The sequence below is a fragment of the Stigmatopora nigra genome, chromosome 21, assembly GCF_051989575.1.
Source record: "Stigmatopora nigra isolate UIUO_SnigA chromosome 21, RoL_Snig_1.1, whole genome shotgun sequence".
NCBI lineage: Eukaryota > Metazoa > Chordata > Actinopteri > Syngnathiformes > Syngnathidae > Stigmatopora > Stigmatopora nigra.
Window position 1 is genome coordinate 2680038 of NC_135528.1, and position 24210 is coordinate 2704247.

The following is a 24210-nucleotide window of genomic DNA, read 5'->3' on the forward strand; positions in this document are numbered from 1 at the left end:
GTAGTTTGATTCAGACATGATGTGGTCATGTTTGACGTCTGTGAGTATTTTAATACTGTATTCCATCCTGATGTGGCGAAAAGCAGGCAATCGCAGGACACACAGACAAACAACCTATTGCACTCACAATCATTCCAAAGGAAAATTTGGAGTGTTTGTATTGTCAGTCCATAATTGTTGAACAAGATTAAGGTGCTTTTAACTATGCAAATATACATGGTAAACTGCAGGTAGAAAATGTATGAATAGAAAAAGAAAAGTTCAAATTTCTATTGCACAGAGTTTGAGATAGCAGCAACAAATATATGGATATGGATGGTACTGCGTCAGAGCTGTCGGGTTTGAGAGTTCAGGGAGGTTACAACTCTTGGGAAGAAACTATTCCTTATTCTATTAACCTAGCATTGGATGGTAGAGAAAAACCCGTGGAGACATGAGGAGAACATTAAAAACTCAACACTGGAAGGCTGGAACTAGGCCTGGGCGATATGACAAAAAATCTTATAACAACAACAACAGCAAAAAATATATATACGTTCATATCGATAAGTACCACATTAACTAGCGTATGTTTTGTCGTTCAAATTTGAAACTTCAAACTTCTGTGGATAAGTAAAGAAATTATCTTCCTCATTATTCAATTAATGAAATTAACTATGTTACCTTTTTAAAAAAAGAGAGACTATGAACTATAATGATTTTAGGAAGTGTTTTTGTTATTCTGTTGTGCATTAAAGATAATTCAACTCAACCCCCTCCTTACACGATGACTTCGGACTTCTTTATAGGACTAGGTGTTAAATATCCCTAATATTCAGCACATCAATTGGCAGTGATTGGAGTGATTGGAGATATCGTCTTACATGGGGTGGGATTTGGCTAGGATCACGTGGTGCCACCTGCACGCCACATCATCAGTTGTTTGCCCCACACGTCATTGGGTGTTTCGGCCACTTATAACAAGACACCCTCTGCAGAGGTTGGCCCACCACAGGATGATCAGCCCCGGGTGTGTGGCGCAAGGTGGAACCACGCGATCAATTGGCAGCCCATGTTGCATCTTTACGTTTCAGCCACAGCCAGTGACTGCTCCGTTCCGCTGCAGTGGCAAGTTCTTTAATTGCCTTCCGTTGGGCCTGCCCCCTAATCCCTACTTCCTTCAGGAGCCTTGTGGTGGACTTGGCAACAAAGCCTCGACAGCCCACCTCCACCGGCCACACCTTTACGCTCCAGCCCCGCCCCTCTGCTTCAGCTGCTAAGTTGGTATATCGCAGCCTCTTCCGCTCAAATGCTTCATCGATGGCCTCTTCCCATGGGACAGTGAGCTCAACAATGAAGACACGCCGGCAGGATTTGGACCAGAGGACCAGATCGGGGCGCAGGTTGGTTGTTGCAATTTCTGGTGGGAAGGTGAGTCTCTGGGTGAGGTCCACCCGCATTTCCCAGTCCCGGGCAGCGTTCAGTGGGCCTGGATCCGGAGGAGATGTCTTGGTTCCTCTCTTCTCCCCTTCCCGAACAAAAGTTGTTTTCTGTGGGACTGTAGTCTGGAGAGGCAAGGCATTGGTGGTTACCCTCCTGCTCTCGAGTTCAGCAGCCAGGCACTTCAACACCTGGTTGTGGCGCCAGGAGTATCTTCCCTGCGTTAGGCTGGTCTTGCAACCCACCAAGATGTGTTTGAGGGTTGCCGGGGCTGCACACTGGAGGCAGGCTGGGTCCTCTCCATACCAGACATGTAGATTGGTTGGAGAGGGCAGGACATCATATGTGGCTCCAATGATGAAGCTTAGTCTATTGGCCTCCATGCTCCACAGATCGCCCCACGTGATTTTCCTCCTCTCCACACCTTCCCACTTCATCCAGCGGCCTTGCTGAGCCTGGGAGACCGCTGTGGCACATCTGGCTGCTTCCTCCTGGTGGCGCACTTCCTCCACCACCATGTGCCGCCGTTCAGCTGGGGCAGCCCTTTGCCAGGTGGGTGTTGCTGTCTCCAACCCAAGGCCACCTCTGCCATGTTGGACATGACCCACTATATCCCGGTGTCGGAGGGCGGTCTTTGCCCCCGCAACTGCTGCAGATGGCCTCCATTTCCTCCCCGTTGCTAGGGTTGGAGCGGCACCTCTGACGAATGGATCCCGGGATTCATTGAGAGTCATCTCCAGTCTTGACTTGGCACATTTGTACTCCTCCGTCAGGCCTGAGATTGGTAGGGAGAGAACTCCATTGCCAAACAAGCCAATGCTGCTCAGGCATCTCGGTAGTCCAAGCCACTTCCTCACCTGCGAATTCACCAGTCTCTCCAGCCGATTGGCGTGGGATATAGTGACCTCATAGATGGAAATTGGCCACATGAGACGAGGCAGCAGCCCGAACTGAAAGCACCACAGTTTCAGCTTTCCAGGCAGAGCTGTGCTGTTGATCTGCTTGAGGCCATTGATGGTATCTTGCTTGAGTTGCTCCAACTGCTTCGAATCTTTGAGCTCTGCGCTGTACCAGCGGCCAAGACTTTTGACAGGCTTCTCCAGAATGGTTGGTATTGGCTCGTTGTTGACATGGAACCTCTCATTGGTGAGCTTGCCTTTGACAATGGAGATACTGCGGGATTTGCTGGGTTTTATCTCCATTCGTGCCCATTTGATGTTTCCCTGGAGTTTATCCAGCAGGCGTTTGGTGCATGCGCTTGTTGTTGTTATTGTCGTCATGTCATCCATGTACGCTCTGATTGGAGGAAGACGCAGTCCGCTCTTCAACCGTTCCCCTCCAACCACCCATCGGGATGCTCGGATAATAAGCTCCATTGCCATGGTAAACGCCAGTGGGGATATGGTGCAGCCCGCCATTATGCCAATCTCGAGATGCTGCCAGGCAGTTGTACTAGTCTGTGTTGCAACGCAGAACTGGAGGTCTTGGAAATAGGCTCTGACCAGACCTGTGATGCACTCGGGGACTTGGAAGAAGTTGAACGCTGTCCACAAAACCTCATGAGGCACTGAGCCGAATGCATTGGCAAGGTCCAAGAATACCACATGCAGGTCCTTCTTCTCCTTCTTGGCCGTCTGCACCTGGTGCCAGATGACACTTGTGTGTTCCAGACATCCTGAGAATCCACTTATCCCTGCCTTCTGCACTGAGGTGTCGACAAGGTTGTTCCTCTGCAGGAATGCTGAGAGCCTCTGGGCCACAACACTGAAGAATATCTTTCCTTCCACATTCAGAAGACAGATCTGTCGGAACTGATCGATGGTTGAGGAATTCTTCTCTTTGGGAATCAGGATCCCTCCCGCTCGTCGCCATGCCTTCGGTATAATTCCTTTTTCCCATACCACTCTCATCAGCCTCCAGAGGTACTTCAGCACGCCCGGCGTGTTCTTATAGAAACGATATGGAACGCCGTTGGGTCCAGGGGCTGAGGCAGTTCTTGCCCGCTTTACTGTGCTCTCAACTTCGCTCCATGTTGGGGGCCTTGTTTCCATCTGGTGCTCTGGTGGATGGATTGGTGGCATGTCATCCGGAATGCTGGCTGGCACATGCCTCTGATTGTCGATTTAATGAAAAATAATACCTGCAGAAATTCTGACCATCAAATTTAATTTTCTATAAATTTGAAGTTAAAGAGTTTTAGATAGTTGCAACATTTTCTAACATTTGCATAAACTAGGCAAACCTTGATATCAAGTAAGAAAAGAATATGCTGTTTGTGCACAGGTATTTTAGAGGCATTTAGGGGAAAAAAGAAATCCCTTTTGTGTCTTTATTTAGAAGTGGATATGATGTGGAGCGCTGCCTAGGTTCAGTCAATCCCAGTTTTCCTCATGTGCATTAACAAGTACAGATAAAGTACACGACAGAGAGACTTAACTTGGACCTTTTAGTCGGTAGGCTCAGTGTTGTCCTGCATCTCACAATCACTCGTTTTAGCTGTGCTCCAGTCCTTTCGCTTTCATGCTCTTTGTGTGCCGCTCTATTGCTAACTCTGTTAATTGACTGTTCCTCACTACATTCCCTTTTTTTTACTGAACATTGGTCTGGAACTAGAAAAATGTTTACTAGTATTGTTTGGAAAAATATTTGACGATAATTATCATTATTGTTTTATTGCCCAGGTCTAACTAGAACCTAGAATTTAGCATTTCATCTTGACTTTGTGGGCCAAATACTGAGATGACTTTGTTTCGTGACAAAGATAATAGACAAAATGCAATAATAATTGTTCATCAAGATTAAAACGTCAATCTCTTTATTTGTGTAAATGTTTTCTGAAATCTTACCAGACATATTTTTCTTCTGCAGGTCAATTTTATTGCTGTCTGGATACTAGTGTCCAGTGTGAGATTCTCAGTTGCCCCAGGCAATTAAACTCAGTGTGAGGAAATGGCACGATTCCAGTGAACGTTTCAAGCGATGATAGAGTAGATACGCCCAAGGCATCTTGTTGGAAGTGTTCACCTGCAGCAATAGAGTGAAAGATTAAAACTATTGGATGTCGGACTGCTCACCTCTGGCATTCTGGATAGTCATCAAATAGAGTAGGATACGAACTAAAACGTTTGATTACTTCTTTGTCTGCTTCCTCAATTTTTAGACAGTTGTATTTGTGGTTATTTCTTAACCACCTCAAGCAGTGGCAATGTATTGCATTCCTTGTATAGTCATAGTGCAAATTGATTTGTTATAGGGCTGTGCTATCTCTTGTGTAAAAGTTGACCACCTCTAAAAAAACATTTGATTTAACCTTTGATTTACTCAAAACACATGCAACAAAAGGTAAAAACTAATGTCATTGACAGATAGGTGCAAACAACGCCACTCTTTTTGTACAAACATTTCTAAAATTCAACTCTGGGGTGTTGTAGCCTATCCCAGCTGACTTCAGGCCAAAGGCGGGTTACACTTTGATTCGGTAGCCAGCCAATCATAGGGCACAAGGAGACCAATAACCATTTACACTCACATTCGTACCTAGGGGCAATTTTAGAGTGTCCAACATTTCTATAATAACAGAGATAAATGTAATGATATCTATTTATTGATATGATTTTGTATCAGATCCATGTACTGACTCCAAGCCAATCACCTAAAGGAGTAGTAATGCCACCTAAGACAAGATAGTATTTTGCAAAAGGGTACAGATAGCTTTTAACTTGAAGAGATTTCTTTACTACTTTAATAACTACAGAATATGGTGGTGGAATAGTGGTATATTTGCAGAGTGGATTCTGTTCCCACTCAGTGATAGTTGGGGGTGCTAGAGCCTATACCAGCCAACTAGGAGTAGTAGTCGGGGTACACCATGAATTAGTGGCCAGCCAATCGCAGCATAAGAAGAGAGACAGCCTATTCATGCACTCAATTTTATTCACAACAGGTGACTAGTTACTAGTGGATAGTTACTTTACAGTGCATTAAATCAAATAGCATATAAAGGTGCTGTAAGACTGACTGTAAGTATTGTAGTGTACCAAATTTAACTTCAAATATGCCAGCGGTATACTGCTTGGGGACAAGAGGATGTGTGGTCTTCCCATGCTGTAGATACCGTGCCCGCAATTAATCAGTCAGAGAAAACACCTGCTGTCTATGTGACATTTATCTGGTCTATTGAGTGTTTGGTGACTCAGTGTGCACACCATCTGATACTGATCAGTGATCCATCAGACCTTGAAGACGCCTTTCACTTGTAATTGGTTGCCATTTTAAAAAACATTGCCGGTTGTAACATTTATTTACTGTGCATTGTCTCCGATGGATAAATGTACAGTATATCAATGCCGGTAACAACTGAGCGCTTGGGATCATCTGTGTTTCTGTCGAGATCGGGATCAATATCGTCTTAATCATGGTGGATCTCCCTCACGCACTCACACGAGGTCACATATTTTCTCACTCAAACGAGAGACAACAAAGCATGTCTTGGCATTCGTGTCAGTCTTTAATTTTATTTTATAGTCTTTGTGTGGAGGGACATAAATTACATTCATACACGCACAGTAAGGCATGCCTCTCTTCGTTCCTCTCACTTTCCCTCTCTCTCTCTCTATCTCTTTCACACAAACACTGAAAATCGAAATCGCAAATCGGCTTAACTCTCCCCAACACGTCTGAGAATTAAGCCCTTTCATTGCTCTCCCATTATGAAGGCATTGTCAGCAGCTGAATCAGTTACAGGTGATACTTCCTTCCTCTTTTCCTTCCCATCTCACACACCTTCTCTGCTTTTATTCCATAGCCTCTGTGTGGCTTGTTTTTTGTTTTTTCTTGGCAACCTCATCCACTCTCGTAATCATGGTGATACAAATTGGGAAGAGCATTATTTGTGTTATTTCCCATTCTACACAGTTCAAATATAAAATAACATCAGAAATGTAGTACCTTTGACATTCTTCCATACCTTCTATGAGGTACCGTATTTTACACACTAATTAAAAGACCTTGTTGTTCTCGAAAGCCAGCATTGAGCCTTAAGAAACAATGCACCTTATGTATTGATCAATATTGGTTAATCACACAGCTCCATTTAGTTGATTTATAGCACAATCCCTAACTAGTACTACTATTACTACAGCTCCATCAAGTAGATGTACATAACACAATACCTAAATAGTACTACTATTACTACAGCTCCATCAAGTAGATGTACATAACACAATACCTAAATAGTACTACTATTACTACAGCTCCATCAAGTAGATGTACATAACAAAAACCCCTAATACTACCACCATGATGACCACTACTACTACTACAGCTCCATCTTGTTTATGTATATAACAAAAACCCTAATACTACCACTATGTTGACCACTACTACTATAGCTCCATCTAGTAGATGTATTATTTAAAACCCTAATACTACCACTATGTTGACCACTACTACTATAGCTCCATCTAGTAGATGTATTATTTAAAACCCTAATACTACCACTATGTTGACCACTACTACTATAGCTCCATCTAGTAGATGTATTATTTAAAACCCTAATACTACCACTATGTTGACCACTACTACTATAGCTCCATCTAATAGATGTATTATTTAAAACCCTAATACTACCACTATGTTGACCACTACTACTATAGCTCCATCTAGTAGATGTATTATTTAAAACCCTAATACTACCACTATGTTGACCACTACTACTATAGCTCCATCTTTTAGATGTATTATTTGTATTATTATTTATAAATGAACTTATTTATTACCTATGTCTAAAGTGTATTTTCCTGTGTCTGTATTCTCACCCTCTTGCTACTGTGACAATTAAATTTCCCATATACAGGGTGAATAAAATTATCTAATCTAATCTATTAACACAATCCGCTACAACTACTCCCACCACCACTGCTACTACTGAGATTTGTAATCCGGGTACACCTTATATATGAAAAAAAATAAGCCAGTAATTAAAGGTGCATCTTTTACGGTATTTGACTATGGTTCAAAAATGTAGTATTTTGTGCTTTGAACTACTGAGGGCCAAGGTAACGTTTTTTCCCCTGGAAGTACCTTTTGATTGAGGGATCATATGTGCATTCTAAACTTTACTATTGCAGTCCTGTCCAGTCAAAGGTTCATCATACATCAATAACACTTGTGTAAATTAAGGTATAATGTAATGTTTTGATTCCATAGTTGTACAATTTTTATTCTTGAAGTACTGTAATTATAATTTCAGTATTGCTTTATCATAGGTTACTGATAGACTCTGTCACTGTGGCGCAGGGCTGTCTGTGTAACTGTGTAATATGCCCTTCTGACAGGCTACACAAGTTGTTCCACAAGAGGCAAACACAATCACCAGCAGGGTGTACAGATGCGCTCGCAGGCACACGGCACATTCTTCATTGTATTGAATCCTATTCACAGATTCTTTTTTTTTTTGTCAGGCACAAACACAAAAGCACATTCACACCAAGTGAGAAAAGATGCAAGCTGAGCTATTTAAAATGGTTTGAAGGTTTTATGTTCCTCCTGGAGCATCAGTATTAGGGATGAATTACGCTTGTGACAGTAAAAGAAAGTGCAACATGTTTCCCTGATGTTCTTTGGCAGTGTGAAATCTTCCAGCTTTATGCGCCCATTTGGGAAAACATGCAAAGCATTGCTGAAAGGGGATAAAGAACAAGAAGAAAATTCTTCTTAGCAATCAATGAGCCAGTTAAGTTTATTTATGCGTTAGCAGCATATATAAATTGACGCTTTTCCGAGAATTAATTGATTGTGAAAATAGCGCCAATCCTTTTGTTCTCTTGGTAATTAACGACATTGCACCTTTCTTTTATCCTGACAGTATCACCCTAATAATGGATCACCTGTCTTAGTATCCACACTTTTATTCTTGCTTTCTTACCTTCACTTTTTCAACTTTTCCAACATCATCGTGTCCCTGATCCGTTTCCTCTCACATAATTCTCTCCATTCTACGATTGCCGTTTTGCATTTAATTTATCAACATTCCTACCTTGTAAGCAATGAGAGAAAATAACAGGAGGAATGCAGTCATGTGACCTACTTAATAAAAAAAATAAAACTGAAGGACTGTGCTGATCATCTTGAAGGAGTGATTCTACATATTTAACCTTACTCTCAGTCTGCAGAAGATCCCAAACATGTGGACTTGTGTGTGGCTCCAGTTTTTTTACCTAGGTCTACAATGTCTTCTGTGTCTGTCTTACTACTGCAACCAAGAAGATTTCCCGAATACAGGATGAAATAAAGTTCCAATCTTATCCAACCTAATCTAAACTTCATCAGACACGAAATCACGGCTTCTGACTTTAATATGGGAATTTGTAAAAGCTATCCCGTAGATCAAGACAATTCGAGCAAATATTTATAGAATGCTGTGTGATTAAAATTGGATTAAACATGTTCTAACCAAATTTATCTCTTCATCCAGGGTGCAGTGATCACGCCAGCCATGGACCACACTATGTCCATGCAGCCTGCCAGTATGATGGCCCCCCTCACCCAGCAGATGAACCATCTGTCCCTGGGCACCACAGGAAGTGTGAGTAAACTTTGCAAATGCCCTAACAAAACAATAGTTGAGGACCACTCACCATTCAGTTTTATATGCAATTCTTAGAACTGACATCATATGTTACAGCAGGAATGCTCAAAGATTACTCACCACTTAAATTGATTGCCAATAATGAATGCACTCCATATACAGGAAGAGCATTAGAGCTGTGCAATAACCTCTGGGCAACAATTTAAGGCTTGAAATTAAGTACTGTAATTTCCTTCGATACACGACGTTAGTCTTTGTTTTACAGTAATTCGAGTAATAAAACACAGTTATTTTGGCTGGATAGCAGTTCAAGCCTCATCAGATCTCCTTGTACACCCTTCTTTAAAAGTTTAAAAACATATAATAACTCTGACATGCAATGGTGTTTAATGTATAGCATTTTTTAGGCTAAAGTTGCTTTATTGGATTGAGATCTAGCAGCTCACTTGGGCCTTGAATGATTTTCTTTGCTTTTGAAAATGTTTCCTGGATTCCAGGATAGAATGTGTCTGAAGAAAAGTTTACTCCCTGTAACATTCTAGGGTAGTTAAAAGTTGTGCCATTTTCTTTCATTCATTCCCCCAACTTCTCCTCTCAAACATACCTACATTTGCATAAAAATATGTGTATTAATTTTCTTTGGCGTCGATACAATCATTCCAAATAGCGACTTATAGGGCACCCCGTCCATTTTAGAGAACATTTTAGACTTTTAAGTGTGCCCTATAGGTGTTAAAATATGGTAAATAAACCTTTGTTAGGAAACTATTTACAACTCTTCATATTTTATTCAGTAATGCCAATCCAGGCTTTCTTGGCATGAAGGCCAAATGTGTAAAGTAAAAATAAGCGCCTGTAATTTTTTTTTTTAAATTACCATACCTGTTCTCTTCACCACTTCCTAAAAAATGTCTTAAAAACTTCACTATGATGAGACAGTTTTCCAGTCTTGTTGCTTTTTCACTCTTCCCCTTCATTTTCTCACACTGTCACAGACACACGCATGCTCACAATCGCTTCCTTTAAATCAAGAACCACCGCCATTCCTGGATCTCGGCGGCTTATAGTTGTCACCAGTCTTCCTGCCTTAACCCTCATGCCTGGGGCAAAGCTTTGCTCTGCCTTAATGTTTAATCACAATGTGGGTGTATGTGTGATTGAAACAGTGCTTTACAGTTACCAATGTGTTTAAGGTGAGCTGTCAGTAACTGTGATGCTGTGTTGGTTCTGTCAGGAATTATCCCCCCCAGGAAATCTGCCCCATCTGTGCTAACAGTAGGGATTAAATTTATGGTGGCTTTTGAGGTCTGGTGATTTGTATTTGGAGAAAATAGCCGTTTAAAGGCAGGTGTTTTTGTTTAAATTTCAATTTTCTTTACTCTGTTGCTTTCTGTCTTTTTTGGTTTCCTGGGGCAATGTGACATGAACGTGTATAATTTCACTATTGGTGAGCTGCAACATTTGATACCACATTTTATATTCCTGTCTTTTACAAGCCACAAGTAGACAACGTTTCACAGTAAATGGTTGAGAAAGCTGGGAAAAAAAAGACATCTAAAATAAAGTGGACTCGACATCCCAGCTCCTCAGAGCAGATTCCTCAAGTGCATGCACATGTTGGTGGAGTTGTTTTCAACCAACTTCTTTTGGTCAAATAACTTTGCCACAGACAGAGGTGGCAACTGTTCTCACGCTCAGAAATACAGCTACAGAAAAGACATATGGACGGTTACTGATTAAACTCAAGTAAAATTGAAATAATGCAAACTGAAATGGATGTTAAAAGTAAAATGTGTCTTTATTGAATTTGGCACAGCATAAAAATGTTTCCTTCTTTCTTTATTTTATACATTATGTGACAGGAATCCAATATGGAGTCTAGTAAATATTTGTGTTGAGTCATGGGATGTTTCCATAACTGTTTGGTTAGATTCAGTTTCATGTCTTTAGATCAGAATTGGCTTAATGAATTTGGAATAATGCAAGTTTCAGGTGAATTGAATTAACTATCTTTAATAGTACATTGGTGACCTGGTAGCCGATTAATTTGCGTGTAGGCCTCACAGTTCTGGGGTTGAGGGTTTGATCTACGGTAAATCCTCACTGTTTGGAGTTTACATGTTTTCCTCGGTATTGCGTTGGTTGTCTTTGGTCTGCAGTTTTCTCACACATCCCTAAAACATGTAGGGTAGGCTGGCTGAACACTCTGAATTGCCTCCAGTGTGAGTGTGAATCCTTGTCTGTCTTTTTGTGCCCTGCAATTGGCTGGTCCACTACTTTTCAAATCCCATGATGAAGCAAGAACTTCTAGTGTTGCTATCTGGCCAACACATCAACAACACTATTTTGATATTGTGGCTATTGTGAAGGCCAGTGACCTCTTAAGCGAGCGCCACACCTCTGAATACCCTTGGCTGCTAGAGTTTGTGGATGGTTGCGGGTTTACTCATCCTAAGAAAAACAAAGAACCCAATGTTCTGGTTTGGTGACCATGACTTTCCAAGAAATCTGTTCTGTTGACAATCAGTTCAGGCTATTTTGAAGGAAAAGCAAGAATAACTTCATCTTGTACTAAAGAAGTGTGAATCAGTCTGTTTTGTCAAGCCCTTGGAATGCATCTTTTTTTCAGCACGTTAAAGGTTTGATAAACTGTGAGAATTTAAATCTCCGTCTTGCAATGGATTTGTGACAACTGATCAGTAATGTATAAGACGGGAAATCATTTGATTTGGTCTGCGTGTAATTTTGCATTAGGTTTGGGGAACAGTATTGATGTTGTGGTATCATATTATTTTCTTGTGTTGTGGAAATCAATTTCATGATTAAGGAAGGCTTGGAGTATAAATATCGATCCATCCAACATTATTATTTGCCATCTGTATGTCACTTAAGACATCAATCATACAACATACACCAATGAGGCAAATAGGTATTTTTTTCAAAGTGCAGCTGTCATATTATGGATATACTTGGAAAAATCAAAATATTTAAAAAACTAATTGTAATTATCAACTTCATAATTGATAGCCAATCGCTAATACATTACCAGTGTTTCATTCTTCAGTTATATAGACATTGTGAAGTAGCTGTTTTCTGGCAGTACCGTATTTTCACGACTATAAGGCGCACCGCATTATAAGGCGCACCCTCAATGAATGACATTTTTCCATACATAAGGTGCACTGTATTATAAGGCACACTGTATTATAAGGTGCACTGTATTATAAGGCGCACTGTCTATTTGGGAGAAAATTTAAGACTTAAGTGTACCTTATAGTCGTGAAAATACGGTACATTATTGGTTTCTTTGGAAATATATCACCATAATGTCAAATCATATGAGTTACTCTGTGATTTTAGCTCTTATTATGCATGCTTGTGGTGTTATTGCTTTTAAACAGAAAAAAACCTGTTTCCTGAGTGTCTCTTATTGTTTCACCGCTTACTAAATCTCATTTAGATGCAAAATGGGGCTCCCCTGTGTTGTGTCAGGTACCGCCGAATCAAATAGTTGTCAAAACACAACCTGCATGAGTTGTGTTTAAAGGAGGTCTATGTCTCTTGGTTATTAACGGGTTTGCTCTATAGCCTTAAACAATCTGGAGTTTTGTTTTGCTCATTTTGTTGTCTACCATAAAATGATTACAGAAAACCAAAGCACCTTAGGCTGACCGGTTCTAGATGACATAAATGTGTCATCAACAGTCCTTGGTGATTCATAGTGTAGATTGGTATTGTAGTCTTGTTCATTTGTTTACCACAGCACTTAACCAAGAGTATATCAGTCATGCATTGTGATTACATTGTGGATTCACTTATTAGCTTTTTGTTTTTTATATGTGTTTGCGTGCACATTTCCGTGCAGGCAGCTGTGTTTGACATGACAAGAGGTGACCTTCCCTCCACTGTGCCAATCCTTTTTCTGTCAAAGCATATACAACACAGGTTTTCGTTGCCATGATGACAGTGAAATTGACAGCTTCAGTGTTCCAAGAAGACGAATGTGTGCATAGCACTTTCTGTTATTATCCCGATTTATTTTACCCTATTCTATCTCTGATTTATATTACCGTATTTTCACGACTATAAGGCGCATTTAAAAGTCTTAAATTTTCTCCAAAATAGACAGTGCGCCTTATAATACAGTGCACCTTATAATACAGTGTGCCTCATAATACAGTGCGCCTTATAATACAGTGTGCCTTGTATATGGAAAAAATGTCATTCATTGAGGGTGCGCCTTATAATGCGGTGCGCCTTATAGTCGTGAAAATACGGTAATGCAGTACAATATCAGTTACTCAAAGTTCATTTTAGAACCAAATCCTTTTTTTCTGACTAATCTAAAACAAATGGTATAAATATGTCAGCCATTTTAACGGAAACTTATCACTCCTGGCAAAGTGTTTGAACCTGATATGGCGACTTTCTGGAGGAAATGACGAATTTCCCCCAATTTCCGAGTAAAAAAATGAGTAATCCCTTTCACATGAAGTTGTTTTTGATCTTGGCACATTTAAAAAAAATTTAAAAATATAGTTATTCTTTTATATAAAGGTTTTACCATATTACAAATATCATATGCCAAATATAAAAGCCCAGGCAAATTATATATGATCATAAAAAGTCTATTCATTTGAAAAATAGACTGACCCAAATGACGGCAAATGGTGCAGAAAATGTACGGGAATCAAAATTTAAATAGCAAATGTATGTAAATTATATTCACTTGAAGTGGATTTTTTTTGGTGGGGGGGGGGGTCCATGTTTTTATAGGGCAATCAAACATGCATAGCCATCTGTTTCAGGTGTATGTAGATTTCTTACCAGAAGACATAAGGCATGTTTGATGTTGTTGAATGTAGCCTCTTGTTAAATGATACAGAGGTATTGATGAGCTGGAATAGGACAGAAAATATTTTTTAATAACCCAACAATCCATTGAACTACCTGATCATGTAGTGATTCACTCGCCTGACTTTGGTGTGGGCACACGTGGGCTTAATTCCCATACGATTATAAGGGTGAATGGTCACCAGTCTTGCGCGTAGTTAGCTGGAATAGGCTCCGGCAACCCCCGCATGCCTTTACAAGGATGTGCAGTAGAAAAGATGAATGAATGAATAATAATCCATTTCTTTTCACTAAATTGAAAATGAAGCCAGTATGAAACCAAGCCCTACTCTTGAATTCTGATACCCCACTGCTGAAATAGACTAACTAAATTCCGTACGCAGTCCTGAAGCCAAATATAACATTTCAAATGAACCGTCACTTTTTGAAAGGTACATTTTGATATAGCTAATTATCTCCTTCTTCCCCTCATTTGCTTTCATGAAGCTCTCACAGGTGAGTTGGCTGAATGAGTAAAAAGGGAAGTTAAAGACAAAAAATATATATAAATCAAGTATAAATTGGTATGCATAATTCAGATTTTCCAAAGAGAAGGTCACTTGAACAATCTCGTAGGGCCTTTGAGCGATGGCAACAAGAGAGGAAGGCAAGTGACAGGAAAGTGAGCAGAAAAGAAGCACGACGTAATGTGTCACAGAGTCTGAATACTCCACCACAGCCTTTTTTTTTACCGTGACAGTCAGGAAGGTGAGATAACCTTAAAGTCACTTTGGAATAAGAATAATGCATAGCAACTTCCTCCCATCCAGGGGCATCCTCCCGGCCGTGTGTTGCGGAAACAGTCAGGGGCGTTAATCACCCATGTCTATGGCCTTAGCTGCTCTCATTAGCAACGAGCGATGGAGCCATACCCGATCCATTAGCAACAGTGCTCGTAATGACACTTCACCGACATTACCGGGCCTGCAGCCAAATGCTGCTTTTATATCCTACAGTGGTCTGCTGTTGAAAAAAAAATACTAGTGGTAGAAAAAGGAATGAACACTTTGGAAAAGAATGAAGGAAATGGACCACATGTGTCAAAGTACTCGTAGTTACACGAAGGAGTTGCGACCAGAGAGACAGTGGCCATGATGTCCCTATAAGCAGCTTCTCGCATCCGCTTTATGCTCATATATCCAAATTTGTCTCGTATCTCAAGATGAATATTTGCCCGAAATCTTACTCGTATCTCAAATCCCTCGTATGTCGGGGCACTCGTATGTCGAGTTTAATATTGGAATTTAAAATTGAGATGTATAATTTAGATTTAAGAAATATTTAACTCAAATATGTATTTAACTTTCTATAAATTGTGGTAAATGTACAAAATATTGTGGCTATTTTTTTCCTCATTACATTTTAAACCCTGTATGAATTTGAGAAAATGTTTCCGTCACCATCAGCATGTGCTGCTTCATATACGGCGCCCCATAGAGAGGTGCACACAGCTAGACAATCGATGAGCAGGAAAAAAAACATCCTATGGTGTGCTCAAATCTCTTTCTACTGCATGAAAAAGCCCCATGGCTGTCATGTAACCCAACCTTTGTCACATCTGTAAAATAGCCATCATGGAGCGAGGTTAAAAGCCAGTTTAAAGGGACATGGGGAAGCATGACTAAAGGAATATATGCCACAGGCAAGGACCTTCTATTTCATCTCCTTTAGCTGCTTTTCTTCTCCATTTTCCATCTTTTCCGCAGTTGTGGCCCTGCATATTTGCTTGCCTCTGAAGTCTTGATGGTAAAGCAGAACATTTCTTCCTCCTCTTTGTTCATTTACCTCACATGCTCCTCTGTTTGGCCCTCATGAGAGAGTACACTGATATTCTTTTAGCGCCCTCCATAGGACTTCAGGTACATTGAAATTAGTTTTTTCCAATGACTTTTAGAAGAGCTTCTTGAACTTTTTACACCAACTTAAAAAAAACCAACTTAAAAAAAATCTTAAAACTTACATGTAAATATTTGAAATATATAAAATAATATGTATCACTAAATACACATCTGGAATCTCAATATAATCTGAAACAACATAGTATTTTCAATTGAGTTTTACATCTGTTGACTTGAACACTCAGTATAACCTTAACTACCTTGACCCTGTGCTGAAATCTCCAAGGCGTATTTCGTCCAAAATCATTCTTTGAAGGGAAGTTAATGTTCCTTATTTCTGTGTTTCAGTACATGACTGCTGCCGCTGCAGCAGCGCCTATGCAAGGGACCTACATTCCCCAGTACACTCCTGTGCCTCCAACAGCCGTCCCTGTCGAAGTAAGACCTCCATGCACCCTACCCATCCTTGCAATCAATAATCAGCAGGCCATAAGAAGACTTTATTAGTCCTGACAGCCCAGTCACACACACACACACACATACATACAATGTTTTTATTTATTTATTTCTCAGCTTTTTACTAAAATTAGTTGTTAATCATTCACATTTTACAAACCAATACGCTGAACTTCTACCAATGAATACAAAGTACAAGCAAAGTAAGCCGAGTCAGGAGTTTTCCAAGAAACTCTTTTGCTATAGCTTCATATTGTTCCAGGATAATGTTACCTTAGTCAGCATACTGACTAAGGTAAGAAATGTGTCCTTTTCTGCCTTTTGAAAATAATCCTGTATTTAAATTATTAGTACTAGTTTTAGTAGTTATAGTATTAGTATCTTAAAACAACTCGGAATGTAAACACTTAAAAAAAAATCTTTAACTGATCTTATTTTGTTTAAAATCCATTATAAAAAAATCACACAATACAGATTCAATTTCTGGATGATATTTCAAAGATATAAGATAATTGGATTTGGCCCGCCACCTGAGTGGTTAGCCCAGTGGTGGGTAAACTTATCGACCCGGGGGCCACATTGACTTTAAAAATTTGACAGATGGGCCGGGTCGGCACAAGATACGATACATATAAAAAACTGCATCCGTTAACAGTACATATGAAACATAAACAGAAAAAAAGGACTTAAGTATTAACATACTCATCACTCATCATGAAAGTAAAAAGTATAAAGTACAAAGTAAAGTATAAAGGAATGTATTAAGAAAAATTTTAAATGTAATTAAAAAAAAAGATAGAGGGGCTGTAAAACATGAAAAACAAATAAGACTATAACATTATTTGGACAACGTCGGCGGGCCGGATTAAAAGGCCTAGCGGGCCAGATGTGGCCCTCGGGCCGTAGTTTGCCCATAGATGGGTTAGCCCTTAGCACGTCGGCCACACAGTGGTGGTTCCAATCCAGGTCGGTCCACCCGTGTGAAGTTTGCATCTTCTCCCCGGGCCTGCATGGGTTTTCTCTGGGTAGTCCAATTTCCTCCCACATTTCAAAAACATGGATGGTGGGCTGATTGGACACTCTAAATTGCCTTTAGGTATAAGTGTGTTAGCGTGAATGGTTGTTTGTCTCGTTGTGCCCTGTGATTGGCTGGCCAATCAGGGTGTTGTCCCCACGCCTCATGCCCGAAGGCAGCTGGAATAAGCTCCAGCACCCCCGTAACCCGAGTGAGGATAAAGCGGTTCAGAAAATGAAATGAATTGAAAAAAAGATCATTGGACATTGACTGTTACTGCTATAAAAAAACTCCAATGCTGCCTCTTTTGGGCCACTTGCTTTACAACATTTAATATTTGTTTCATTTGCCAGACTGGGATCTGCACACCATCATGGGCTATCCATGTCTTTGTCATCTTTCATGTTAGCAATGTCTAGTACCAGAAGAATATTTGCAAATGCCCTTCACAGAATTTCTAAAATTGTTTTTAAGCAGCTCGTGGAGCAGATGACAAATCGTGAATGTGGAAGAGTTGAATTGCTGTCTGGCAACTGACAGTGTGGTCATATTTAGATGGACTATCCACTCGCGTGTCAGATGACAGGAGCTCAAGTGAGATGCAGTATAGTCGCTGCTGTCTCCCACCTAACACGCACACACACACATTGTTGGGAATGGTAGGTAGCTGGAAAACCACACATCTATCAGGTGTAGCGCTCTGTCTACCCCCGCAAGCACAGACAATGACAGTTTCCCCCTGACAGACGCATTAGTTTCTCTTCTATTCTCTCAAAGGCACATGCAGGATGGGGTGGCAGCAGAGAGATGTAGTTGTAGTGTTGCCTCGGGCCCCTGTTTACCGTTTCCATCTTTCTCACCAGTGTCCACTCAGTGCCAGCATTAGCAGCAGGGTGTATATCAATGCATCATGTGGTGTCTGGAGGGTTGATATATAGACAGCTTGCAGTATCCTTGAAAGCTTGTTAAAGGTGATTGACACGATAAGGGGGAAAACATAGTTCTAAAATAAGAGATTCGTTTGTGATCCCTTGCAGCGCTGTACGCATTTTTAACAAGAGAAATAATAAACACAAGTATGTTTGTCGTTTATTCTCATTTGCATACCAAATAAGTATTTGCACACAGTGTCCTCGTAGAAATAATGTTGCCTCTACACGGTACATATTTAATTAAAAGTGTTGTTTGTCATCTCAATTTCCTGATTAGCTTCATTATTAACTAAATGACATTTGGGTATGGGTAGAGAAATGTTTCTTACTGCTTAAATAAACTACCCTTAGCTATAAATGAAATGAGCTATAAATGAAATGTTAAATTTCAAGTCAGCAGGACTTTCATATGGAGCCCAATCGACCTTATCAAGTCTTTATTGACACTTTGACCTCAATTGTATTATCAAGGTTATACTCTGTAGTCCTATTGTCATTACCAGTATATATGTGTGTGTGTATATATATATATATATATATATATATATATATATATATATATATATATATATATATATATATATATATATATATATATATATATATATATATATATATATATATATATATATATATATATATATATGCATGCCTGCATGCATGCATATATATATATATATACATATATATATATATATACATACATACATACATACACACACACACACACACCGAAACACACACACACACACACACACACACATATGTCTGTGAGTATTTTGAGATTTTACATATAGGATAAGGTGTATAGGTGAGAAATGCGAACAATTGTACACATTTTTGGTGTTATTGTCATTTCAAACGCACACCTTTAATATGTTTTTTCAGGGAGTTGTGACAGATCCTTCCCCTCAGACAGTGGCTCCCTCATCACAGGAGGTGAGTGGTCAGCAGCAACAGATTCAAGTTGATGGTGCCACCGACCACGTCTCTGCTTACTCATACCAGTCCAAGTAAGTCTAAAAACCAAGAAAAGAAAAAAAAACACCTATAAGACGTGTTCACATTTGTTTGGTTTGCTCCAAAACAACAACCAAGGCAAGAGAACCTAAATGCGGTAATCATTCTCTATGGTGAGAACATAACTGACGCAGCCACCGATACAACTCACTCAGAACTGTGATTAAATCTCAAAGAGAGGGTTAAAAACATAGCAATGAGCTAACAAGGCTTCCTTTACATGCTATATATTCCTGGGAGTAGCATGTTATCATGTTCAATTGTTTTTACATATTACAGTCTTCCCTCGATTATTGCGACTTCACTTATCACGAATTCACTTCTTCGCAATTTTTTTCTGCTATTAATTATTAAAAAGAATACATACATTTTTATTGTAGAAAAATGTGAAAATTCACGCTGAAACTCGTAAGCAGGGGCAACTCTTGCTATTAGAACTCAGCACTGAAGGAAAAGAAATGTAAGTTATAATAGGGGTGACCCTGCTTTGCGATTTTTCGATTATCACGCCACATTAACTGTGATATTTGAGTGATTACTATAAGTGTTTTCTTTTCATCATGACCAGTCAGATGTTGTTTTCCCAGCACATCTTGCAATTTGTGATGGAATTCAGTTACAGGCTTTGAGTTATCAAATTTACTAATCACAAAAGTCGAGGTCACAAAAAATTCACCACATTCTTCCGAAGTCGTAATAGTAGTACATATACTGCAAACACAATTGAATAATTCTATATCAAGTTAAATAGTTCATTGATTCCTTTTAATTATACCAGCAGCAGTTGAACTATTATGATGCTGTTAAACATGATTCTTTTAGTTTCAAATCCCCAGGATGGAATGTTAGTTCTATTTATTTTTTCTGAAGATTTGGATTGAAACTTCATTTCTTCTCTGCATGTGTTCTCCTTTCCCATCAGATAGTAACGGCCTCAGAGAATGTTCCTGTGACAGCGTTGCCTTGAGACATAAGGTGGCTGCACTGTGAATGTGAGGGCGGTACGTATGGGAAGGGTAAAAAAAAAAAAAGGAGATTGCTTCCAGATTGCCCAGGCACTAAAAGAGAGACACTTTTTTCATTTTCTACCTGGTCACCTAAGGCGGAAAAACAAGGAAGCAATGGAGGCTGAGAAAGAGGTTTGGAATATTGTTGGGCACAGTGCAAAGAAATGAAATTGTTAAGTGTGAAAACCTGCCTGAAAGGCTGGGCTGATGCTAGAAAATTTTCTCAAAAAAAATCTCAACAATTTAACAAAAAATGACAAAAAAAACCATGAAAAAAAAGTCACACAAAAGAATGGTTGAATGTGAATTTATTTTATAATTAGAAATGGGCAGTCATGTTTGAGATACACACAGAGATTGTCTTCCTCAGATACTAAGCTATGTTGTTTTCAATATTTTTTATGTTTTAGTGTTAAATTTTACTTTTCTAGATATATTTGAAAACAGTGATTTTTTTCTTTCTTGAATCTTCATGGCCTTAATTTCAAGGGCGCCAGAGACTTTTTTGCAAGTTTAAGTCTGACGTCTTGGTTGGTGGTGGTGGAGAAGGGTTAAAAAGATTATAACAAAGAAGACAACAGAAACATTAGCTAATCGGTATTTTGGACCACTTGGAAGGTCCAAGAAAGTGTGGAAGAATCATTTAAAGAGGAAAAGAAATCTATCACATAAGATGTACAGATTTAGTAGAGAAAAGCTTTTTGTTCCCATTTTTTGTCACAAGAAGAATGCTTTGAGGATGATTATGTCAGAGGTAACTAACTACGTGTTAAAAAGAACTACAGTAAATGTCTGTTGCGAAAAGACTTGAGCACTGAAGAGATTTTTCACAATGAGGTTAAAGAAAAATATAAGGAAACTTGTTGCATCGTAGATGCAGCCTGCCAGAAAAAATGCTGAACTCGCTTTTTTTATGGTCACCGTTATTATTTACGAAGCAGTGTTGCTGTCAATGACATTACAGCTTTTTATCTGCCACATTTTACATTTTTTACGAGCTTTAAGATGTTTTTAGCCCGCTTTGCTTGTCACACTGCAAATCCTATTAAAAAAAAGACAAAAAAAATCTATAAAATGTACAAAACCTTACAAAAAAATGGCAGTGAAACAAAAGCAGTAGATAGACTATAGGAGCTTATGGTTGAGATCAATCAGTGCAAAAGCAATAGAGGAAATTGTTGACAATTTCTGTAGTCTTTCCTAGTTGTGGATCAAATGCAGCCCATGGATGGCCATTTTTATACCAAAGATGAAGATACACTCTGAAACAGAGGTTTTTTTTCCTGTCTCATTTTTTTCTGTTGGTTGTTGTTGATGTTAATGATGTTGTTGATGTTGATATTGCTGTTGTTCTTGTTGTTGTTGCTGTGCTCTTGTTGGTGTTTTTTTATTTGACCTTGATGGCCGGACCAGCCCTTAAGAATCCTTTCATAACATAGTAACATACACACACACACACACACTCACATATTATGTCGAACCGTACTTTGATGCATGACGTGGCACCAGTGGCAGTTTTCCTATTTTCATTTTCACTAAAGTATTTCAGGTGCATTCTAACGTCGTACAGGGAAATTCATGTAAACTGGTTGAGGAAATGTTACTTAGGATACCATGCTCTCCTCCCCCACAAAAAAAATATAATAATTTCAGCTTTTCCCTATGTTCTAAAGTTGGCTGTTTATTTACATACTGAATTTGGTTGAAAAGCCCCAGTTTTTAATCTCTGTTGTTGTTATAAATATACTCGAATGAATGAGGGTTATTTACTGCATTATGTACTAACAAGGTATGCCCTTGAAGGTAGTAAATCCATGGTAATAGCAAGCTGATGGCAGAAAGTTTGTATAAGTCCAAATAATAGCTCTATTGATGAATTTGTTCTTGACACAGACAGTCAGATTCTGACTTTCTACGACATATGTGAGAAGGTCAAAAGGTCAAGCACAGTGGTCTCAAACCGGTTCCACATAGGGCCGCAGTGGGTCCTGGAATTTGTTCCAACCGATCCAGTGCCGACATTTTAACCAATCAGGTGTCTTTAAAATAAGTAGCACCTGACTCTAATTAACTGATTGCACTTGCAAAAGGTATTCTTGTTGAGTTGGAATGAAAACCTCTACCCACTGCGGCCCTTTGAGGGCCGGTTTGAGACCACTGGTCAAGTAAATGTCCTTCAAGGTCATGGCAATAGCATGCACTAAGACCCTATGAATTATTATACTCAATCCCTGATCTCTATGTGGGATGTGAGTGTACCACATTTAAAGGGACTGAGAGGAGCCACTCTCATTGGCGGCAAATGTATTCAGCTGTGTGTACGGCCACAATTGCACAGCAGTCACATTTTCCCCTGGTGACCTATTTCCAAATGCCACCACACAAGTAGGTGCCATTGATGCCAAATGGGAGTTGAATGGGACCACTAGAGAATTGAAAAAGGCATGGTGCTCTTGTGGCGCCTAGTCAATACAATTAGCACACTAAATTGAAAAGAGCGATAATGGAAGGTGCATCAATTCGGAATTAATTTCAATTTTATTCTAGACCCATTTGTCAGTCATAATCTCAATTGAAACCAATACAATAAACAAACCATAGCTCAAATCATGGCGCCTTTCAATCCAGAAGCTATTTTTCAATGACATACTCATAGAGGACTATCCACTGCCCTGCTGAGCCCACATCAAGAATACATTCCACCCAACCCACGAACGTGAAGACCTTATTTGTCCTTCCTTTCGTGACACCACTAATGTGTAAAGGCCAAGAGATGATCCTTTTCTCTAGTTTTCCATTCACTGTCATTCCCTCCCATGTGCCCCTGCTCATGCCCTCTTTGAGTCTCTACTTTCTTTATTTGGTAGTGCAGAAGCACAACCACAAACCGGCCTCAGTCATTCTCTCAATGAGGCTTGACGGGTCCAATTCCCCCCCCCCCCCCCCCCCCCTGGGACAATAGGATCCACTACTGTATCCCTCGAGATAACAATTTCTTCAAGAGAAAAAAAGGGACCATTATGTTTGGTGATGATCACAACCTAACCCAACTCACTTGTTAAATCCGTTGAATCCTATGTACAGGGTTACTACACTGCATTTTGGATAATGACACCACAGACACAATTGCATTGAGAAAGCAAAATTAGTAGCTTTTGGTGTGGATTTGGTCTAAAACTCCAAAAAATGAACAGTGTTTTTAAGAATACTAGTTTTCTAGAGTGAACTGCTATGTCCTGAGCATCAACCAGTTCCTTGTCAGTCCCTGTCGTAAAATATAATTGCTATAGGGTGTGACGCTGCTGCACAAAGTGATCATTTGGGTCAAATATGTAATACACAGTTTGAACCACAAAAAAACAGGCGCAATAAGTTTCCAATTCAACCAATAGTGGTGGATGAAACAAATACAGAATTTTTATTTGTGTAAAGTTATGTCCTTCAGACAACAGCTTCCTAAATACAGTTATACCCGATGGGTGAGAGATAGAGAGAAAGAGAGAGAGAGCTTAGATTCATTCCTATACACACACTTAAAAAAGTTTTAGTCTTACATTACAGTAAATTTAAACCTTCTTGTGAGATAACCAAGGCAAAGAGATTATTGTATTCCACCTTGGCTTTCAAGGAGAATTTCCTGCTTCTGCATATGTATTGGCAAGCCAGCTCAGTCATGCATACACTACTCATGTTTTTCGTTAATTTCATGCTTAATATCGATTGTCATCATATGGCTTTTCTTCGCACTTACCTTCATTGCACCTGCTTGCTTTGGATCTATTGTGTTTCCCTTAATTCTTCACTGAATTACGCAACAACATGGAAAAAATGCAAAGCTTAGTTAACGGGTTCAGCTTTTGTTGATCTGTTTAACCCAGGCAAAACCCCTTATTTTAAACAGTCTCACCATTCCCTTCCTCTACTGAGTTCTCACAGCTCAAGAGGTCAAATTATTAAAGCCTCTCAGTGGCCATTCACAACAGTGACCCTCATAATGTTCAATCAAATCACTCTGTGTGTTTGCTCTCGCTTAATCTGCCAT

At 39.6% G+C, this 24210-nt stretch overlaps 1 protein-coding gene across 5 annotated transcripts in view; it reads left to right on the forward strand.

The window, feature by feature from the left end:
• rbms3 (RNA binding motif, single stranded interacting protein) overlaps positions 1–20972 on the forward strand; it is a 209944-nt gene extending 188972 nt beyond the window's left edge. For 4 of the 5 annotated variants that reach the window (XM_077743455.1, XM_077743457.1, XM_077743453.1 and 1 more), the window contains 4 exons: positions 8894–9004; positions 16087–16176; positions 19030–19154; positions 20084–20972. In XM_077743455.1, the coding sequence (XP_077599581.1) occupies positions 8894–9004; positions 16087–16176; positions 19030–19154; positions 20084–20087 (330 nt within the window). In that variant the 3' untranslated portion in view covers positions 20088–20972. The remainder of the gene's footprint in view (positions 1–8893; positions 9005–16086; positions 16177–19029; positions 19155–20083) is intronic. The other variant, XM_077743458.1, reaches the window with a different exon arrangement.
• The last annotated feature ends 3238 nt before the right edge of the window (positions 20973–24210 follow it).